Source organism: Myotis davidii, unplaced genomic scaffold, assembly GCF_000327345.1.
Source record: "Myotis davidii unplaced genomic scaffold, ASM32734v1 scaffold162, whole genome shotgun sequence".
NCBI lineage: Eukaryota > Metazoa > Chordata > Mammalia > Chiroptera > Vespertilionidae > Myotis > Myotis davidii.
In genome coordinates this window covers 3,865,697-3,883,613 of record NW_006300036.1, presented here as the reverse complement: position 1 = coordinate 3,883,613, position 17,917 = coordinate 3,865,697, and the positions used below count along the sequence as shown (strand labels likewise).

General features: G+C 33.8%; 1 protein-coding gene across 11 annotated transcripts in view; it reads right to left on the bottom strand.

Moving 5' to 3' along the window:
- Nucleotides 1–17,917, bottom strand: part of PRKACB (protein kinase cAMP-activated catalytic subunit beta) — a 130,741-nt gene that overhangs the window by 30,547 nt on the left and 82,277 nt on the right. For 4 of the 11 annotated variants that reach the window (XM_015572117.1, XM_015572115.1, XM_006776237.2 and 1 more), the window contains exons 2-5: nucleotides 13,087–13,110; nucleotides 8,767–8,828; nucleotides 6,285–6,413; nucleotides 733–831 (exon numbers count right to left, since the gene is read on the bottom strand). In XM_015572117.1, the coding sequence (XP_015427603.1) occupies nucleotides 733–831; nucleotides 6,285–6,413; nucleotides 8,767–8,828; nucleotides 13,087–13,110 (314 nt within the window). Of the gene's footprint in view, nucleotides 1–732; nucleotides 832–6,284; nucleotides 6,414–8,766; nucleotides 8,829–12,020; nucleotides 12,089–13,086; nucleotides 13,111–14,725; nucleotides 14,750–17,917 lie in introns of those variants that run through there. The other 7 variants (XM_006776236.2, XM_006776233.2, XM_006776239.2 and 4 more) reach the window with 3 other exon arrangements.

The window sequence follows — 17,917 nt, the reverse complement described above, 5'->3', positions numbered from 1 at the left end:
TACAATTTATTCTAGGATTTTTGCTGTTCTTGAAGGGAACACTTAACTTTTAAACAATTAAACAGCACAGTAATAACTTAATGTTACAGTGTATGCAGAGGAATAACTAGGGCAAAAAAAATTTTGCAAAAGTTAGTAAGAACATTTACATTTTATGTACTACATTAGGTCAGAGAAATTAAGGATTTTTAACATCATCAGGAATTCACAGGTCTTTATTTTATTTAAAGAATAAAGGAGGAAAAAGATTAAAATGCTTCATATGAATCAATGTTGCAGAGAGGTGCCAAGTATCAGTCTAAGGAACTGAAAAGCTGCCAACTTAAAGAACAAATCTTTTGAAAGTTTATGAGACACTTGAGCGGAGCGTCAAAGTCTGTTCTAACTCATATGAATGAAAAGACTAGAGCACAAATTACTAAATGAAAAAAGATAGTGAGATTGTGGCAGAAAAGGCTCTGGAGAAAACGAAGATATGGAGGTGTGCTGATTTGTCTTATTAAAATGTCACTATGGATTTTGGTAAATTGAAATTTTTATTTTATACTACAGCCTCATGAAAAATTACACATTTTCCTTAACAAATTCCACAGGGAGAACCAAAATCTTTTTTTAAAAAAACACACAAAGCAAAACTCCATGTTTATCACCTGGTTTAGAATCCTATTATAGCTTTATATTTTTAAAAATTATGAGATGAAAATATTTTATTTGGATATTAATAAAATTTACCTTAAAAGAATACTCCAGTCGAACAAGAAAAGGAAAATTTACTGCCTGTAATATTCTTTTCTCATTCAAAGTGTGCTCTATTTGCTTCAGTTTAACAACCTGTAATTGAGAGATAAATATATTACATGCATTTAAATGAAATTTAAGTTACTATAATTTTATAAGAAGAAAATGAAATAAATGTTTTTCATAAATAATGAACCTGGATAAAACAAAATCACTAGAGTTGGACAAGGATGATAGCAATAATTACCAATGAGGTTTACTAGGTTTAAATCCTTACAGAGATTTAAAACTTGGTCTTAAAATGGCAAACTATGATTTTCAGTAAAGAAGCAAGAGCTAAGAAGAATTAGAATAATACCTGAATAAATACAAGAATAAATCTGAAAATTCAATTTGCACAGCTACAAAAGAGGATACACACTAAATATTGGCAACAACAACAACAAAAGACTATGTCTTTATAGCAAATAGATCATTTAGAATTAAGCTTTCTCTGGGTTGTCTACTCAATCATGTACATAGCAGAGGACAGCAACTTATCCTGACATCAAGAAGACTGATTCTACCCTACTTGTGATCTATTTTTAATTTAAGAAAAGGTATCTTTAGGGAGATAGAAATAATTATTTTGCTTGTGTATAAATCATGTGTGATAGAGGCTTATGTGGGATAATCATAGGATTCAAGAAGTTGAACATGGATAAGAAAGGCAATTAAAAAAAGGAGCCCTCGTGCACTGCTGGTGGGAATGCAGACTGGTGCAGCCACTGTGGAGAACAGTATGGAGTTTCTTTAAAAAACTAAAAATGGAACTCCCTTTTGACCCAGTGATCCCACTTCTAGAAATATATCCCAAGAAACTAGAAACACCAACAGAGAAAGATAAATATCACGTGATCTCACTCATTTGTGGAATATCATGAACAACATAAACTGATAAACAAAAACAGAGCCAGAGACAGAGAAGCATCGATCAGACCGTCAAACCTCAGAGGGAAGGTAGGGGAGGGAGGGGTATAAGGGGGAGAGATCAACCAAAGGACTTATATGCAAGCATATAGGCCTAACTAATGGACACAGACCCCAGGGGGGTGAGGGCATGAGTGGGGGGATGGGGGATAATGTGGGGATAAGGACACATATGTAATAACTTAATCAATAAATTTAAAAAAAAGAAAGGCAATTAAAGCTATCACCCAGTAATTAGTATATACAATTATAGTATAAAATAATTAACTAAGAGCCAGAAGATTTGTGTCTAATCTAGGTCTTCTATTCAACCAGTTTTGTGACTTTGGAAATGTTACTTTAATTCTTAGAATATCAGGTTTTTAAAAAATCTGTAACATGAAGTGGTTGGATCACCACTGTCAACATTCTAACTAGTTACAGAACCAATCAGTCCATTCTTATCACGATAAACTATTTAACACTACCTGGGTAAGTAGTATTGCTTTGTGCTTACTATTTTTTTAATATGTTATTTTTCTGTTGAAATTTCAGGGTCACAGTAGAACTGAGTGGAGGGTACAGAGACTTCCCATATACCTCCTTCCTCCACACATGCATAGCCTCCCATGATCAACACTCCCACCAGAATGGTAAACTTATTACACTCAGTGAACCTACATTGATGCATAGTAGTTTACATTAGGGTTCACCCTTGGTATTCTACATCTATGGATCTGGACAAATGTATAGTGATGGGTATCCACCATTATAATATCAAACAGAGTAGTTTCACTGCCCTAAAAACCCTCTGTACGCCACCTATTCATCCTTCCCTCCCCACTAACCCTTGGCAACCACTGATCTTTTTATTGTCTCCAGAAAGTCATATAGTTGGAATCATACAGTATGTAGCCTTTCAGATTGGCTCCTTTCACTAAGTTATATGCATTTCAGTTTCCTCCATGTCTTTTCATGGCTTGATAGTTCATTTCCTTTTAGCGCTGAATAATACTCCATTGCCTGAGTGTACCAGTGTTTACTTTTGCATATGATGATATAGCAGGTTTTTAAGTTAGAAACAGACAATGTGTTACCTTATGAAATAGGTAATAAGATCTGCAACAGAGAGGCTTTCTGAATTACAGTCCTAAGTCAACTATGCATATATGGGGCATAACAATTAAGTAGACACAAAGACGAGAGAGTGTTTGCCTTCATGCTGCATAAAATCTGCCTGGAAGTATGATGCATGGATACGTGAATAACAATACAGAACAACTGCCAAGTGAGAGTTATGTATAGTGTTCAGAGGGGAAAATATACAAAGGTAAGTCAGTCTGAGTGCTAATCATGTGCACTGGGCTAGAGCTTAGGACAGTACCTCTCAAACTTTGGTAATAAAGTATCCCTAAAAGGCAGAGAAAAATTAACAATTCCCCTAGGGGTTTTATCCATGTTTTATTTCAAAATTCATATATCATGTTTACTTCCTAATATTTCTGGTGGTTTAAATACATATATTTAAAAGCATTTAAAATGATTAATTGTCAGTGATTTTTTTTTTTTAGCCAAGCACTTGAGGTGTTTTTAAAAAGGAAGATAGGTCATATATCATCATATACTCCCTTACCCAACCCAGCATAGCACCATATACATCCTGTGGGTCCAGTTTCCATCAGAGAAATAGACTATAGAGGACAAGTGGGGGAATAGTGTGAAGTAACACTGGAGTGGAGTTAGGGAGAAAATTATGAAGGCTTTGAAAGTAGGCTGCAGAGTTCTGACTTCATGTAATAAACATTAGGAAGCCTTCTGAGTGAGATGATATATGATAAGAAATATTTGTTGACAGTGAGGAAGGTCAATTAGTACAAGGTGAAAACTAATACTGTGGAAATTAAGATGTTATTGTGAAAGTCCAGGTACTGTTAGTGAGGGACCAAGTCGGTGGTGGCAGAAAAGATTTCAGGGAAAACAAATGCCTTTGAAAGGAAAAATTAACATGGAGTGTAAGAATAGAAATCAGACAAACCCAGGTCAACTTCTTGGTTCCTCTCACTAGCTGTCTGACTTTGAAAAGATTACTTAAACAGAGGTTCTTGGCTTAAAGGGGAGATGAATGTCACACAACGTTGTGAAGATTCACTGATATAATAAATGTAAAGTGACTTGTAATGCTTGACACATAATATGGAATAAAGAAATGGGATTTCTTTAACCCATTGTACGCCATAAGCTTCTACAGACGTAAGCGGTGGACCTTCCCCACACGCCACGTGCGTCTATAGCCACAAACCTCGCATATAAACTCTGGTCGCCCAATTTTAAAATCAGATTTTTTAGTGACATCTCTGGGTTTGTAAAGAAAAGTATGGTAACTTAAATTCGTGAATATTCCAGCACATATGGAAGAAATGGATGGTTTCCATTTAGGATGAGTGGCAGTTAACTGGTTAATTTCTGTGCTGATTTAGTCCCCTCACCTCATATACCCTAAGATAGGAGAAGCCAGAAAGAATTAATTGAAAGACCTGAGACTTTATGAACAAAAAAGGTTATTATTTTGTTACTTAGTTTTAGAAAATTAAAGTAAATGAACTTGAAAAAACTCAGAATATAAAGTCTGAATAGATCCAGAACAATGCCATAGAGCAACGGTTTTCAACCTCTCCTGGCACACATAAACTAATTACTAAAATTCTGCAGCACACTAAAAAATATTTTTTGCCGATTTGACAAAAAATGTATAATCCTGAATCATTCACACTGGACATCTATTGTTGTGTTGGCTGTGGTCATTATTTTATTTGACAATCTAAGGGAAAAGGGGTCAGCGCCCCTGACTAAAGAGTCAGGCACTGCACGTTTTAAAAATACTTGCAGCATGCACACCGGTTGAAAATCACTGCTGCAGGGAAATGACTTAAAATGGCAGCTATTCTTCTGGGAAACGCTCTTTCACCTCGATTTATTCACAAGGCAGACTTCTCAGGAACTTACTTAACAAGTCACTGTCTTACAAAATGTTTTACGGTATAAAAATACATTTTGTAATCCTTTTAATATTTTATGACTAAAGCACATCTTGTTAATTCCTTAAGGAAGGTAACATAAACTATTAGGGGCTATACAGATAATAACATTTTAATGACAGATTTCATAAAAATACAAATTCGAAGCATTTTGTTGTTGTGCTCCCAACACAAGCACACAAATCACGTCCTCTCTGAGACCCAATTACGTCATCTAGAAAGTTAGGGGAAGCACTAGCTGCTCTCTAAGAGCTCCGTGTTCGGATTATACAAATTAGGGCACAGCGCCCAAGGATGAGCTGAAGCTTGGATGAGGGTGCACTGGGCGAGTATACAGAACACGACACAGAGAAGGAATCATCCGAAGGTTGGTAGACAGAAGGAAAAAAATACACAGAAAAAGGCACATTAAAAAAAAAAGGTCAAAGAGGCAGGGGCATAATCAGAAGAGAATGGGGATCCAGAAATCCAAGGTCAAGACAGTTTCAAGGGAGTGGTCAACACAGTTGTTGTCACATAAGACAAGCAAAAAGGGTCCGCTGGACTTGGTGATTGCGACACCGGATTGGTGACCCGTGGCGGAGACATTTTAGTGGAGTAGCACGAGGTAAGAGATAAAGAAGGAGGCAGCTAAATCATTGTGAGTTACAGAATTAACAGGAAGTGAGTTAGGGATAGGGTGATTAAACTATTTTTTTCAAGAAACATGGTTAGAAAAATTATGTGAAAAGGAAGTAGACAAAGATGCACAATTCTGCGTGTGTGTGTGTCGGGGGGGTGTATTTAATTTTAGAGAGAGACTCAATAAGCCTTTACTCCTTTCATGTTAGAGGTTAGCTTTGTTTTTTGTTTCAAAGCAGAGATTGGATCAGAACCACAGACCAGGCTAGCGCTGTGCTGTCCAAAATGGTAGCCACTAGCCACATGTGGTTTTTTAACACTGGAAATGTGGTAACTTGAATGGAGATGTATTGTAAATGTAAAATATACACCGGAAATTGAAGACTGGTATGCCTCAAATATCTCAGTAATTTTTATATTAATTACATATTGCAGTGATAATGTCATGGATACATTGCACTAAACAGAACCTATTATTAACATTAATTTCAACTATTGTTTTTTATTTTTTTAAAATGAAGCAACTAGGAAATTTTCTTATCTATATATTCCAGTGAGCCAAAATGTGATTACTAAGAAAATAGAAGGTTAATATTTAAAGCATGAAGAATTCAGATATCCTGATTATTTATATATACCAGTACGTGATAAAATTTACTTTAAAAATTACTTTTAATTTTTAACTGACATACAATGATATTAGTTTCAAGTGTAATGATTTGACATAAGATGATATTAGTTTCAAGTAATAGTTATGGAAATAATGTTCCCCTATATACTAAAACTATAACTACAGTATTATACAGTCATAATAACAAGAATGACAACTAAATACAAAAATAAGATTCTTTGAAGGTGCCAATATTTAAGTCATTATATTGCATCTATTTAATAATGTAGCTGAAGTTGACCCTTCAAGTAAATGACAACTCAAACACTAACCTTCTGCTTATCTAGGATCTTCATGGCATAATACTGCTCAGTGGCTTTGTGTTTCACCAACATGACTCTTCCAAAGGAACCTGTTCCAAGAGTTTTTTTCCTTTCAAAGTCCTCCAGCCCGGCATTATTCTACATATGCATAAAAAAATAAAATAAGCTTTAAATTTAGAAATTCTCATAAGAATACGATGGCAATAGATTTAGTGATAATCAAAATAGATAATTTAATTTATTAACCATCCATTTAAAAATAATATGAAAGGCTACTGAAATTCCAAGTTATTGGTTCTATTTTTTCCTTTGAATAAAAAACGATTTAATATTTGAGAATTATATTGCAAAACAAAGCATAATAGTAATGGGAGGAAATAAGAGCTTCAGCTGAAATATTCAAGGCTATATTCCAATACATATTATTAGTATTGGACTTCTAACAAATTAGTTTCATATTATAATAATTACAAACTGACCAGAGGTACCCTGACCAAGACAACCATGAAAGCCACAGTCTTAGTGCACTTGCAAATAACTGCAATGACTAGATAAGCCGAGAGATCAGAGTCCTCTCACTAGAGTTACCTCTAAAGAAAGCACCATCATAACTTCATTTCTATCTTTACCGGAGCTTACAGAACTAGGGAATAACAGCGTGAGAGATTCTAATAGCTTTCTCTCTGATGTTATAATGACCCAGGATTACCTAAAACAGCAACAATAGGAAAGAAGAGTTCCTCATGCCCACAACGATAACCAGGAGTCAGAGTCCCAGAACAATAATCAGCCTCTTCTTCTCCTTGAATGGATGCTTTGTTACAAGCAAACATCTTTGTTTGGCTTTGACTATAGCATAGAAGCAAAGAATTGGAAGCATCAATCTATTGAATTTGTTGCTGTCACAACAAAATGAAAATTACTAGGAACAAATTATGTGCTAAATAGCAATAAGTAGTAAGTGCTGACCCATTTTTTAATAGGTTTTCATTACAAAGATCTCCATGAAAATCTTAGAAAAATTATTTCCAGCCTGTACAGTATTGAGCTTGAGAAAGTTGAGATGAAATAGGATTCTTGTATAAGCAACTGAATCCACTGTAGCTGGATTTCGTCTCCATTGAAAACCATATTTTCATTTCAAATTTACAATGATTTTAAATTGCCGTGAGATTCTATGTCAATGCAAAGAATAAGTCCTTACTATTCTGACTGAATTATTTAAATTTATGAATTAACTAGAGGACTAATGCACGAAATTCGTGCAAGGGGCTTGGCCCTCGCAGCTGCAGCAGCTTGCCTTGGCTCTCACAGTCCTGTCTTCGTCCGGAAGGTATTCTGGAAGGTCGTTCGGCTATCCAGTTTAATTAGCATGTTATATTTTTATTATTATAGATATTTAATGTTTTGTTTTACTAACATAGATGGATTGAAATATTTAATATTAGCTCCCAACTAAACAATGAAAATAGACTTCATTAATAAACCATAGAACATCTCTTCTTGTTAGTCATTGCTTTTTATATAAAAATGCCATTTTTTTCACCTCCTTAATGTTTCATGTTAGATAATGTCTAACTTTCACCAGAGGGATTATGTTTTAAATTATAGGTCATGCTCTAAATCTTGATAATGATGGCATCTTCATAAAACATAACATTTATTTAATATTAAATATTCTTTAATGAAAAACTTGAAAATATTTTTTTGTGCTAGGATAAAGGTTTTCAAAATTTAATCTATTAAAGTTCATTACTTATTTCATACCTTCAAGAGAAATTTTTTTGACAAGTATAGATAACTTTTTATATAGTTTTAGATCTCAGTTAAAATCTACAGTACTTAAATTATATAAAATTTACTCCGTCGAAATGTTTCTGAAAGAATCCCTGTGTTTGGTATGTTATCAATAGCCAAATGTTTGGGATTAAGAATTTGAAACTGTACAATAGGGTCCCTATTTTTGTAATTAATAAAAATAATAGCCGAAACCGGTTTGGCTCAGTGGATAGAGCGTCGGCCTGCGGACTGGAAGGTCCCAGGTTCGATTCCGGTGGAGAGCATGTACCTGGGTTGCGGGCACATCCCCAGTGGGAGATGTGCAGGAGGCAGCTGATCGATGTATCTCTCTCATCGATGTTTCTGACTCTCTATTTCTCTCCCTTCCTCTCTGTGAAAAATCAATAAAATATATTTAAAAAAATAAATATGGTAGCATAAGCATAAATCAAAATTACTATATTCAAAAATATCAAGAGTTTGTTGTAGCTTAAAATTAGTATCAAAATTTATAATCAGGTATTATACTGAAAATTATAAAATTATTAATACTTCAAAACAATATTATGTCAAAAATTCCCACATTAACCTTACATTTATTAATGCTACGTGAAAATTAAGATTTCTGGAAGCAGTAAATTATTTAGGCAAGAATCATGATTTTACTTAATAGAGAATTTTTAAATCATAAAAAAATTGAAATATTCCTTACCTGAGCAGGATTTTCCCATTTTTTTAAAAAGTCTTCTTTGGCTTTGGCTAGAAACTCTTTCACTAAAAAAATAGAAAAAAAATATTTTAAAAAATTTGTCTTGTAATAATTTCCATATTATATGTAAATATCCGTGCTTTAAAAACACACACGTCACCTATGGTCACCATAAAACATGTATTTACAACATGATATACTAGAGAGCTATTCTGTTTCTCTAAATAAGAAACATTTCCTCAAATTTCTAAAAATCTCTAATATCTTGCTATATGGAGATCACTCTAATAATTTCAAATCTAATAATAAAAATCCTGTTCCTGAAGACATACCCAGAAGTAATGTAAAAAGGTTGGGACAATCTGGAACAAAATACTAGTAAATAAACCAGCAGTGATAGCTTAAAGGCCTTTATACATCAGAACTGAAAACATCTGGAGAATTGAAACTTGTTGATTTGTGGAGTTTCAAATGTAATCGATTTTGACAAAGGGCTATTTTCAGGTATTGGAATTTGTGTTATTAGATTTGTTTTTTCTCTACCACAGACTAACACTTAAAAGAATACCCACAAAGACTTAAAACAAAACAGAACAAACCACCACAAACAACCAAAATAACCCAAAGAGCTTAAAAATCTCTCTCTAACTTTGGAGCAAAACTAAATGTCTGAACGACTAATTTCAAATGTACATGAAGTAAAGCAATTCAAGACCAGATGCTTATGTAGTGATTAATAGCCACATTATTGTATAGAGCTGTGGTTTGAAGTTTTAGCTTTGGTATATGACACATCATTTAAAAAGATTCCTCGTTTTCATTATCTTTCCACAAAGTTACTAGCAATGATGTCTGTTTACAAGCAACTTCATGTGTTTAAAAAGAAATAACAGAAAAAAATTCCAGAGAGGTAAAGTGGCATACACAATATGCATTCTTGTTCCTAGTGACGTGTGCAAGCAAAACCTGACTATACAAGAAAAAATTATCTTAGTCTTTTGTTCAGAAAGCTTCCAATATTTCTCTGATATATGAATCTATAGATAAAGAAGAAAATAGCAGAAAAAGGTATTGAAATAATGTTCAAATAGTAAAAGGCTATGCAAACTGAACAGAGTGGCACGCTGGCATTTATTTCAGATACACTACAGTGCTGATGAGATAGTGGTGGGTGATGATGATGATAATGAAAAGGCAGAATTGAGAGGCTCACAACTTCTTGAATAAGATAATCCAATAATGTAGTAATATTAAAATAAGGCACTTTAAGGTACACACTGTTATTGCCCCTTATCCCCAGTGTAGTACCTTTCCCGAAACACTGCTACTAACCAAAAAGGCTATTGGCATTCTAAACCGTTTGAGATTTCAAAATGGGAAAACAGGTACCGAAAGCAGACATTATTTTACTAGTTTATATAAACTATCATTTGTGTCTTGCTGTTAAAACACTTTCAAAATACCTATTTTAGAAAGTCTGAGAAAAGTAATTTTAAAAATTAGAATTTTCTCATTGTATGAAAATCTCACCCACCAAAATAATGAATCAAACAAACTGAATGTAATTATGCAAATTGATCTAATTTCCCCCCAACCAAGGGGGGGGGGTGGGGGTGGAAAATTACATTTTCTTTGAGTTTAGGATGGTTGGAGTCATCCTAATTCTAAAAGTTAATGTACTAGTTACACCTGGTTTTATAAGTAAGATTTGGGGGGGGGGGGTGCGGATGGAGCAGACATATCTGCACATGGCACTGACTTGGCAATGACAGCTATAAAATAAAGAACATAATTTATTGCTAAATGCAACTGTAGCTCCTAAGAAACAACTTGTGATTCCCCAAAATATAACTGATTATTTTCTTGAAAAATATTTTTAGTTATCTTCTATTTATAGAACTTGCACATCAAGTTTCAGTACAAACTCTCTAGATGCCTGCCTGGGTGTAGATAATTGGAAGACAAGGAAGAGAATCAGAGTAAGGAAAAAACAATCCCTCGCATCCTGTGCCAGCTTCTCCCGTCACTTACTGCTGAGTGGATCTGGAGTTAAGGAGACCTAACTGGTCAAAGGAAAAGCAAAGCAGTATTGGCCAAAGGGGGTAAATTGAAAGAAAATTTCCTTCTCCCTGCTCGGTGAATGAGCCAGAGGAAAAACTGCTGCCGCCACTTTATTTTATTCACTAAGAGGATATTCAGGAAATTCTTTGACACATTCCTAGTTTACTGTTAAGTAGCACTCCAGAAAGTAAATAATAGTTTTCATAAAAGTCTTCAAGTCATCAGGAATGGGTATGAATCAAAGATATTAAATTTGGGGAATTATTTCAATAAATAGGTTCCCTTTTAGAGTAAAGGATAAGCACTAACTATAAAGCCAGTGAAGAGTTCCATGAGGAAAACTCGGTTCCTGAAGCGCTGTTGGTCAAATAAGTATATATATAAACACGTGAAATCTCTAGTTTACATGCGCATTATTTACACACAAAGATGAACATAGTTAACTCTTTGTAAAAATATCAGTAAACCAAACCACACATCTTATAAATACAGACACCAAACAGAAAGTATTTCACAACATGCCGGATTGTGGGATTATGAAAAACGCTAACACACTAGGCAGCCGAGAACCACTTGTATTGGCTTGAATTTTATTCTTTTTAGACAGTGGTGAATTTAAATTTCTAAATGCTTTTCTCTGGTGAGTTTTAAAATTTATATCCACTGATATAAGGGAGTGACAGCTAATTAATAGATTAAATGCTGGAAGAGATTTAATCTATTTGAAGCCAAATTCAAACCCACAGCAGAGGTCCCTATAAAGCATAAACGTTCTCAAAGCTGTGGGTTTCTTGTTTCTAATATAGAATCTATGCCTACATTTTACCATTTAAACCTCTGTGATATCCTGCATCAGACAACCAGCTTTGGAGCTTGGTGCATCTGCATGAAGATGTTGGCTCTAATTCTTCTCAGCTACACGATCATGGGTACCTATCTACAAAGCATCCAACAAGGATTAGGGAGAAAATATCTCGAGAAAGGATCTTTCTGCAAATATATTTGGTCCCGTACTGATGGATACGGTAGCAAACTAGGTCCGTACTACAAACATAAGAAGGACTACTCTCCACATATTGATTTCTTCTCAGAAGTGTACATCTCAATTATATTTATTTTCCAAATAAACGTCTTTTCTCCCCAGTTTGTGTTATTTCAAGAGTCTATCACATTGCACTCTGAAGAAATCAGCCTACCAAAGGAATCTTTCTGTCACTCAGGGTTGGTGTGTAGGAATGTTACCCACATTCGCGAGATGAAGCAACTAGAAACGAAGTGGCAGTGTTTATGCATTTCCACAAGAACATGAACATGCTCCATTCTGATCACGCTCAAAACATCTCTGAATATGTTTACACATAGGACACAGTATAAAAACTAGATTACAAAGTTCATTTTAAACATTAGGAAATTTATTAAAAATTCAAGTACTGCATATCTTTATTGCATGATATTCAGATACAGGACATTCATGTATATTCTTATACAATGAATAGGAGTGCTTTATTAATTACGCTTAGTAAACTTATTAGGTGTTTGGGGTTCTGTGCTAAATAAACTACATTACTGCTTATATAAAAAGAGCATGTTGCTAGTTATAGTATGCCATTCTTCAGTGCTTAGAAGAGATGATCATTCATGTTTTGTAAGAAGAGTTTAAAAATTACTATACAGATTACAACCACGCCAGATGTTGAGTTCTCTAGTCTCTTTGTAATAAGATAAATGCCACCTGCACCTTTTACACCTCTTTATAATAAAAGCACAGCATTATTTAAATTGTATAATGGATGTCAGAAAAATAGAAGGGACACAAACAGAAAACAGAACAAAATAGAATATAAACTTTCTAGGATAAATACCCAATTAAATGCTAGTTGTTTTTTACTCAAAATTTATAGCTTATAACTGTACATTCTTTCAAAAACCATTCATAACCTAAGTTATCTAATCTAATTTAAGTGGTGTGTATTAATCTGTATTCTGCTACACTTTCAACTCCCACTGCTATACAGTGCTGTATTTGTTGTTTCTAAAATACCACTAAAAAACTGCAATATAAATCATTTCTATAGATAAAACAACATAAAGCTAAATAAACCATTTCATTCATTAACTGAAATGTTTTATTAACTCAATATGCTTTATAAAAAAATAACTTTATGAGGAGCATAACATCTTGTGAACAAACATGTGAAAAGCTCTAAAGGTAACTTTATTATTATTATTATTATTATTATTAAAAAGTATTTAGTTGCCTACCAGATACTTCTGGAGAGGAGCAAGCTTGTATCCAAAAAAATAAATTAAACAATGATTAAATGACACACATAAAAACAACATAGCAGCATGAAATCATCTATACACATTTCCCCAGAATATTATTATACAGAAATAAAACAATAATGTAGGAACTCAATTATTTGGCTGAATACATTCAGATAGGACATTTTCAAAATAAATGGTAAAGAAGTAAAACCAATAATTACTGTTTAGTACCCAAATCAATACCATCCTAACTACTAGCAAAACCTTTAACTCCTCATGGTAATGATGCTAATAATATTAAGTAACATATATCAAGATACATATCCTATAACTACTGCAATACCATCTCTGGACTTTTGCTATTTATTCAAAACTTCACTGAGGAAAGATACTCTGAAATTTAACACTTCAACTCCCTTCCGAAAGGCATTAGTGTCATTCAGGCACTAATTGGTGCTGGTTTAACAATCTTTTCAGCAACATGTATTGAGCACTGGTTAGTGGTGCCAGAAACTGAGCTAGACTCTGGGAACACTAAAAATAATAAATACATCTCCATTATTTAAGGAGACGAGAAGCTGATGGGGAGATAGAACCATTATACTGGAACGTGACAAGGACAACTAAGAAAATTATAAGACTCTATATGCAAACTTGAAAGAGGAAATTCCTGGGTAGTAAAGGAAAGGCAAAATAGAGGACACGGCATTTGTGCTAAATCTTGAAGGACAGTTTCTTTGGCATCTGAGTTGACGAAGAAGACATTCCAGGCTGGGATGCTCTTGTATAAAAGGTTTGGAGGAAGAAGCATGGTTTATCCAGTAAATGGCAACCGACTTGTAATAGGTGCAGCCCAGGGTGTCAGGCTACAGCAGCAGTGGGAGGTGAAGTGTGTAGGCAAGCAGGTGTCCAATCATGGAGGTAATTGTTTGCCATGGTGATGCTTGTCAATGTGTGGGAAGGAACTGGAGTAAACGGAGTTATTCATAGTCGCTAGGCTCTATTTCTTCTGGGAAACAGGAGGCAAGATCACTTGCTAAGGAATAAGGGAGCCAGAATAAGGAGGGATAACTGGGGATTGGAGACCTGAATATTTTAAACCTTGGTGACTATCTACCAGTATGTAGTGAATAAAGGAGGGGGCTATTCCTGTAAATTTTTCTATTATGGAAAGAGCAAGTGTTAGGTATTAAAGCAATTATATTTCTTAACAGTATGTTTTTTGTAATCATAGTTTAATGTTTTTACTGAACAGATTATAATTCATGGGCTCTCTAATCACTTTATAATTAAATTATTTCATCCTTTACTTATCAGAAAGCACAGAATAGGATGGAAACTGAGATAAATTACCTATAAAAATACCAAGTTCTATCAACAGAGAACAGTACAATCCCTTCCAAAACCTCTGCAAAGTGAAATCATTTGTTTTCTGTACCCCTACTTCAAACACCCACCTCTTTTGAGTTCTGTATTTGTTATTTCTAAGAATACCCTCCCACACGCATGCTACAATACAAATATTTTCAGTAAATTAAATATAAAACATTCTAGTTGTCACAACATTCCTCATAAAAAACAAACATATAGCAATCAAAGCAACAGAATTATTCTGTAAAAGGTGGTTTCCTACCAGAGGCTTCTGATGATTTGCGTGCTTGATCGAAAAGAATAAATTAAACAGATAAATATCACATCCAATAACAGGCCCAAAAGAAGTTATCCATCCATATATGTTCATTAGTATATTTACACATAGAAATAGAATGGAAAATACCTGAGCATACAAATTCAAAAGTGTTTTATATAAGTATTACAACACATTCTTTGTATGTATATATATTGGTATGTTTGTATATACATATATATATGTATATATTTTTTAACCAACAAAACCCAATTATAGAAATGTGTTAATGAATTATCATATGCTACCTCTTTAATCTGAAGAGTAATTCTATTCACTTTGCTGAAGGGGCACTTTATTTGCTCCACCATATTCAAACATGTTCACTTAAAGCAAATTCACTGTAGCCTTAAAAATGATATTGGGTACAAAGACCTTTAATTGCTGTAAATGAATTTGTGCAGTCAAGTGGATGGGACCATGCCCACTTTTGTAGTTGAAGATATCAAGAAGTCCTGCACCAAACCACACATAAGTGCTTGGAAATGTAACAGGCAATAAAAGCTGCATTTCCTATTGTGACATTTATCTTATTTTACATTCCTCTTCTTATGCTCTTTTTAATTGATTCTCTATCAAACCTTATTTACAAGTGAAGAATATAATTGACTAACTTTCAGTAAACTGTAAAAAAATATAAAAACTTCTGGTGAAACATCTATTTAAATGATCAAATTATAAAAAGAAACCACATTAACCTGACTAGTGTCTACAAGGACAGATGGATATACTAGGAATCCACAGTGTACTATACATAACTAATCACATGTACTTGCTTTCTCTCCCAACTCGCTCTCTATTAGAGATGCTGTGGATTTTTTAGGCCATCCAAGCCACGTCTGATTGGAGATGTTCCCTATAGGATTTGGTAATAAAAACTTAAACTAAAAAGATAGTCGTAAAATTAATGACCCAGGAAATCTTTGAAATTTTCTTTGAAATGCACTTTACTTCCATAATTGTTCACTGAGGCTTTTTCTCAGAGGATTATCACAAGTGCTAAAGATTTTCCCTTTGGTTCTAAATTCAAATATTCTGTCTTGTTGGCAGGCTGTATAGAGCTAGGAGTGGATCCCTACATGAGAGGTTATTTACATTTTCCACTGAACTAGATGGTAATTGCCCCCATATCCTTGATGCTCCAAATCCTCACAACATGTCAGACTCTCTAATGTTTGTTAATCTAATGGGTGTTAAATCATATCTTCTTGTTAAAGATGAGGTTAATATCTTTTTTTTTAAGTTTTCTTTTTAAAATAGATTTTTATTCATTTCAAAGAAGGGAGAGGGAGAGAGAGATTGAAACATCATTGATGAGAATCATTGATTGGCTGCCTCCTGCACACACCCTCCTGGGGATCTAGCCTGCAACCAAGGCATGTGCTCTGCCCAGGAAACAAACCGTGACCTCTTGGTTCATAGGTTGAGGCTCAACCACTGAGCCACACTGGCTGGGAGTAATATCTTTTAGAATCTTTTTTGTTTTTAAATCTCACCCAAGGATATTTTTTTCCATTGATTATTTTTTTTTTTAGAGAGAGAGTTGAGGGGAGAGAAAAGGAGGGAGAGAGAAAGAGAAACATTGATATGAGAGAGACACATTGACTGGCGTCTCCATATGACAAGGATCAGGGATTGGGCCTGCACCCAAGGTATCTGATAGCCTTCAGTTCATGGGCCAATGCTCTAACCCAGCGGTTCTCAACCTGTGGGTCGCGACCCCTCTGGGGGTCGAACGACCCTTTTACAGGGGTTGCCTAAGACCATTGGAAAACACATATATAATTACATATTGTTTTTGTGATTACTCACAATGCTTTAATTATGTTCAATTTGTAACAATGAAAATACATCCTGCATATCAGATATTTACATTACGATTCATAACAGTAGCAAAATTACAGTTATGAAGTAGCAATGAAAATAATTTTACGGTTGGGGGTCACCACAACATGAGGAACTGTATTAAAGGGTTGCGGCATTAGGATGGTTGAGGACCACTGCTCTAACCACTGAGAAAAAATGGCCAGGCATAGAATCTTATAATTTTCCCTTAAAAGTCTTATTACTCTTTTAGTGGATTTATCATTTATTCATAGGTTCTTAGAGCTTTGGTTGATACTATAAAATGGAGATTTTAAAAAATTACTGTTTCTGTTTGTTGCTGATGTATAGTACACTGTTGATTTTATATATTGATCTTATATCTGACAATGCTATCAGATTATTAATTATAAAATAACATTCATAAGTTCTCTTGAATTTTCTATATAGACAATCACATATCACTTGTAAGTAATGACAATTTTGTTCCCTCCTGTCTTTTTCTTGTCTTAATGTACAGGTTATGGCTATCACTACAGAAACAGACAATGAGCATTCTTTTCCTATTTCTAAATTCAGAGAAAATGTTTCTAATTTTCTTTTCCACACTTTACTTGTAAAGCTATACTAGAGTCAAATAAATTTAAGAATATTTTCTTGTTTTCAATTTTTTGGAAGATTTTGTACAAGATTGAAATTTTTGTTCCTTGGATATTTCCCAGAATTTGATTGAAAAACAGTCCAGTCCTGATTTTAATAAGCCTGAGTAAGGCTTTTAACTGATTACATCTTAAATGGGTGTAGTTCTAATCAGTTATTTTAAGTCTTTTCCATGAATTGATCTTTGGCTCTCATGTATCTTTATTTCCTATTACACTGATTTTTGCTAATGCCTTTATTAAATATTTTTCTTCTTTTGATTAACCACACTGTGCTTTTTACTCCTTGTTTACTTGAATATTTACATTGCATCATGAATATCTTTCTCCTTTAAAATTTTTCACTCAAAAAAATTTTTGTCTCTACATCCATTTTAGCTGCACCCTAAAAGTTTTGATGCATAGTTGAATTTTAAATTTATATTGAGTTAATTCTTGGCCTGTGAGTTATTTGAACTTTTAAAATTCAGAGATATAATATTTGTGTGTTTATTTGATTAATTAGTCTTCTGTTATTCATTAAACTTAATTGCTTTATGATCAGATACCATAGCCTGTATATCTATTCTGTAAAATATTTTAATACATTTTTTAGTTGTACTATCAATTTTGTAAGTGTTCAATATATTTCTGTGTATTCTCCAATTACTGGATG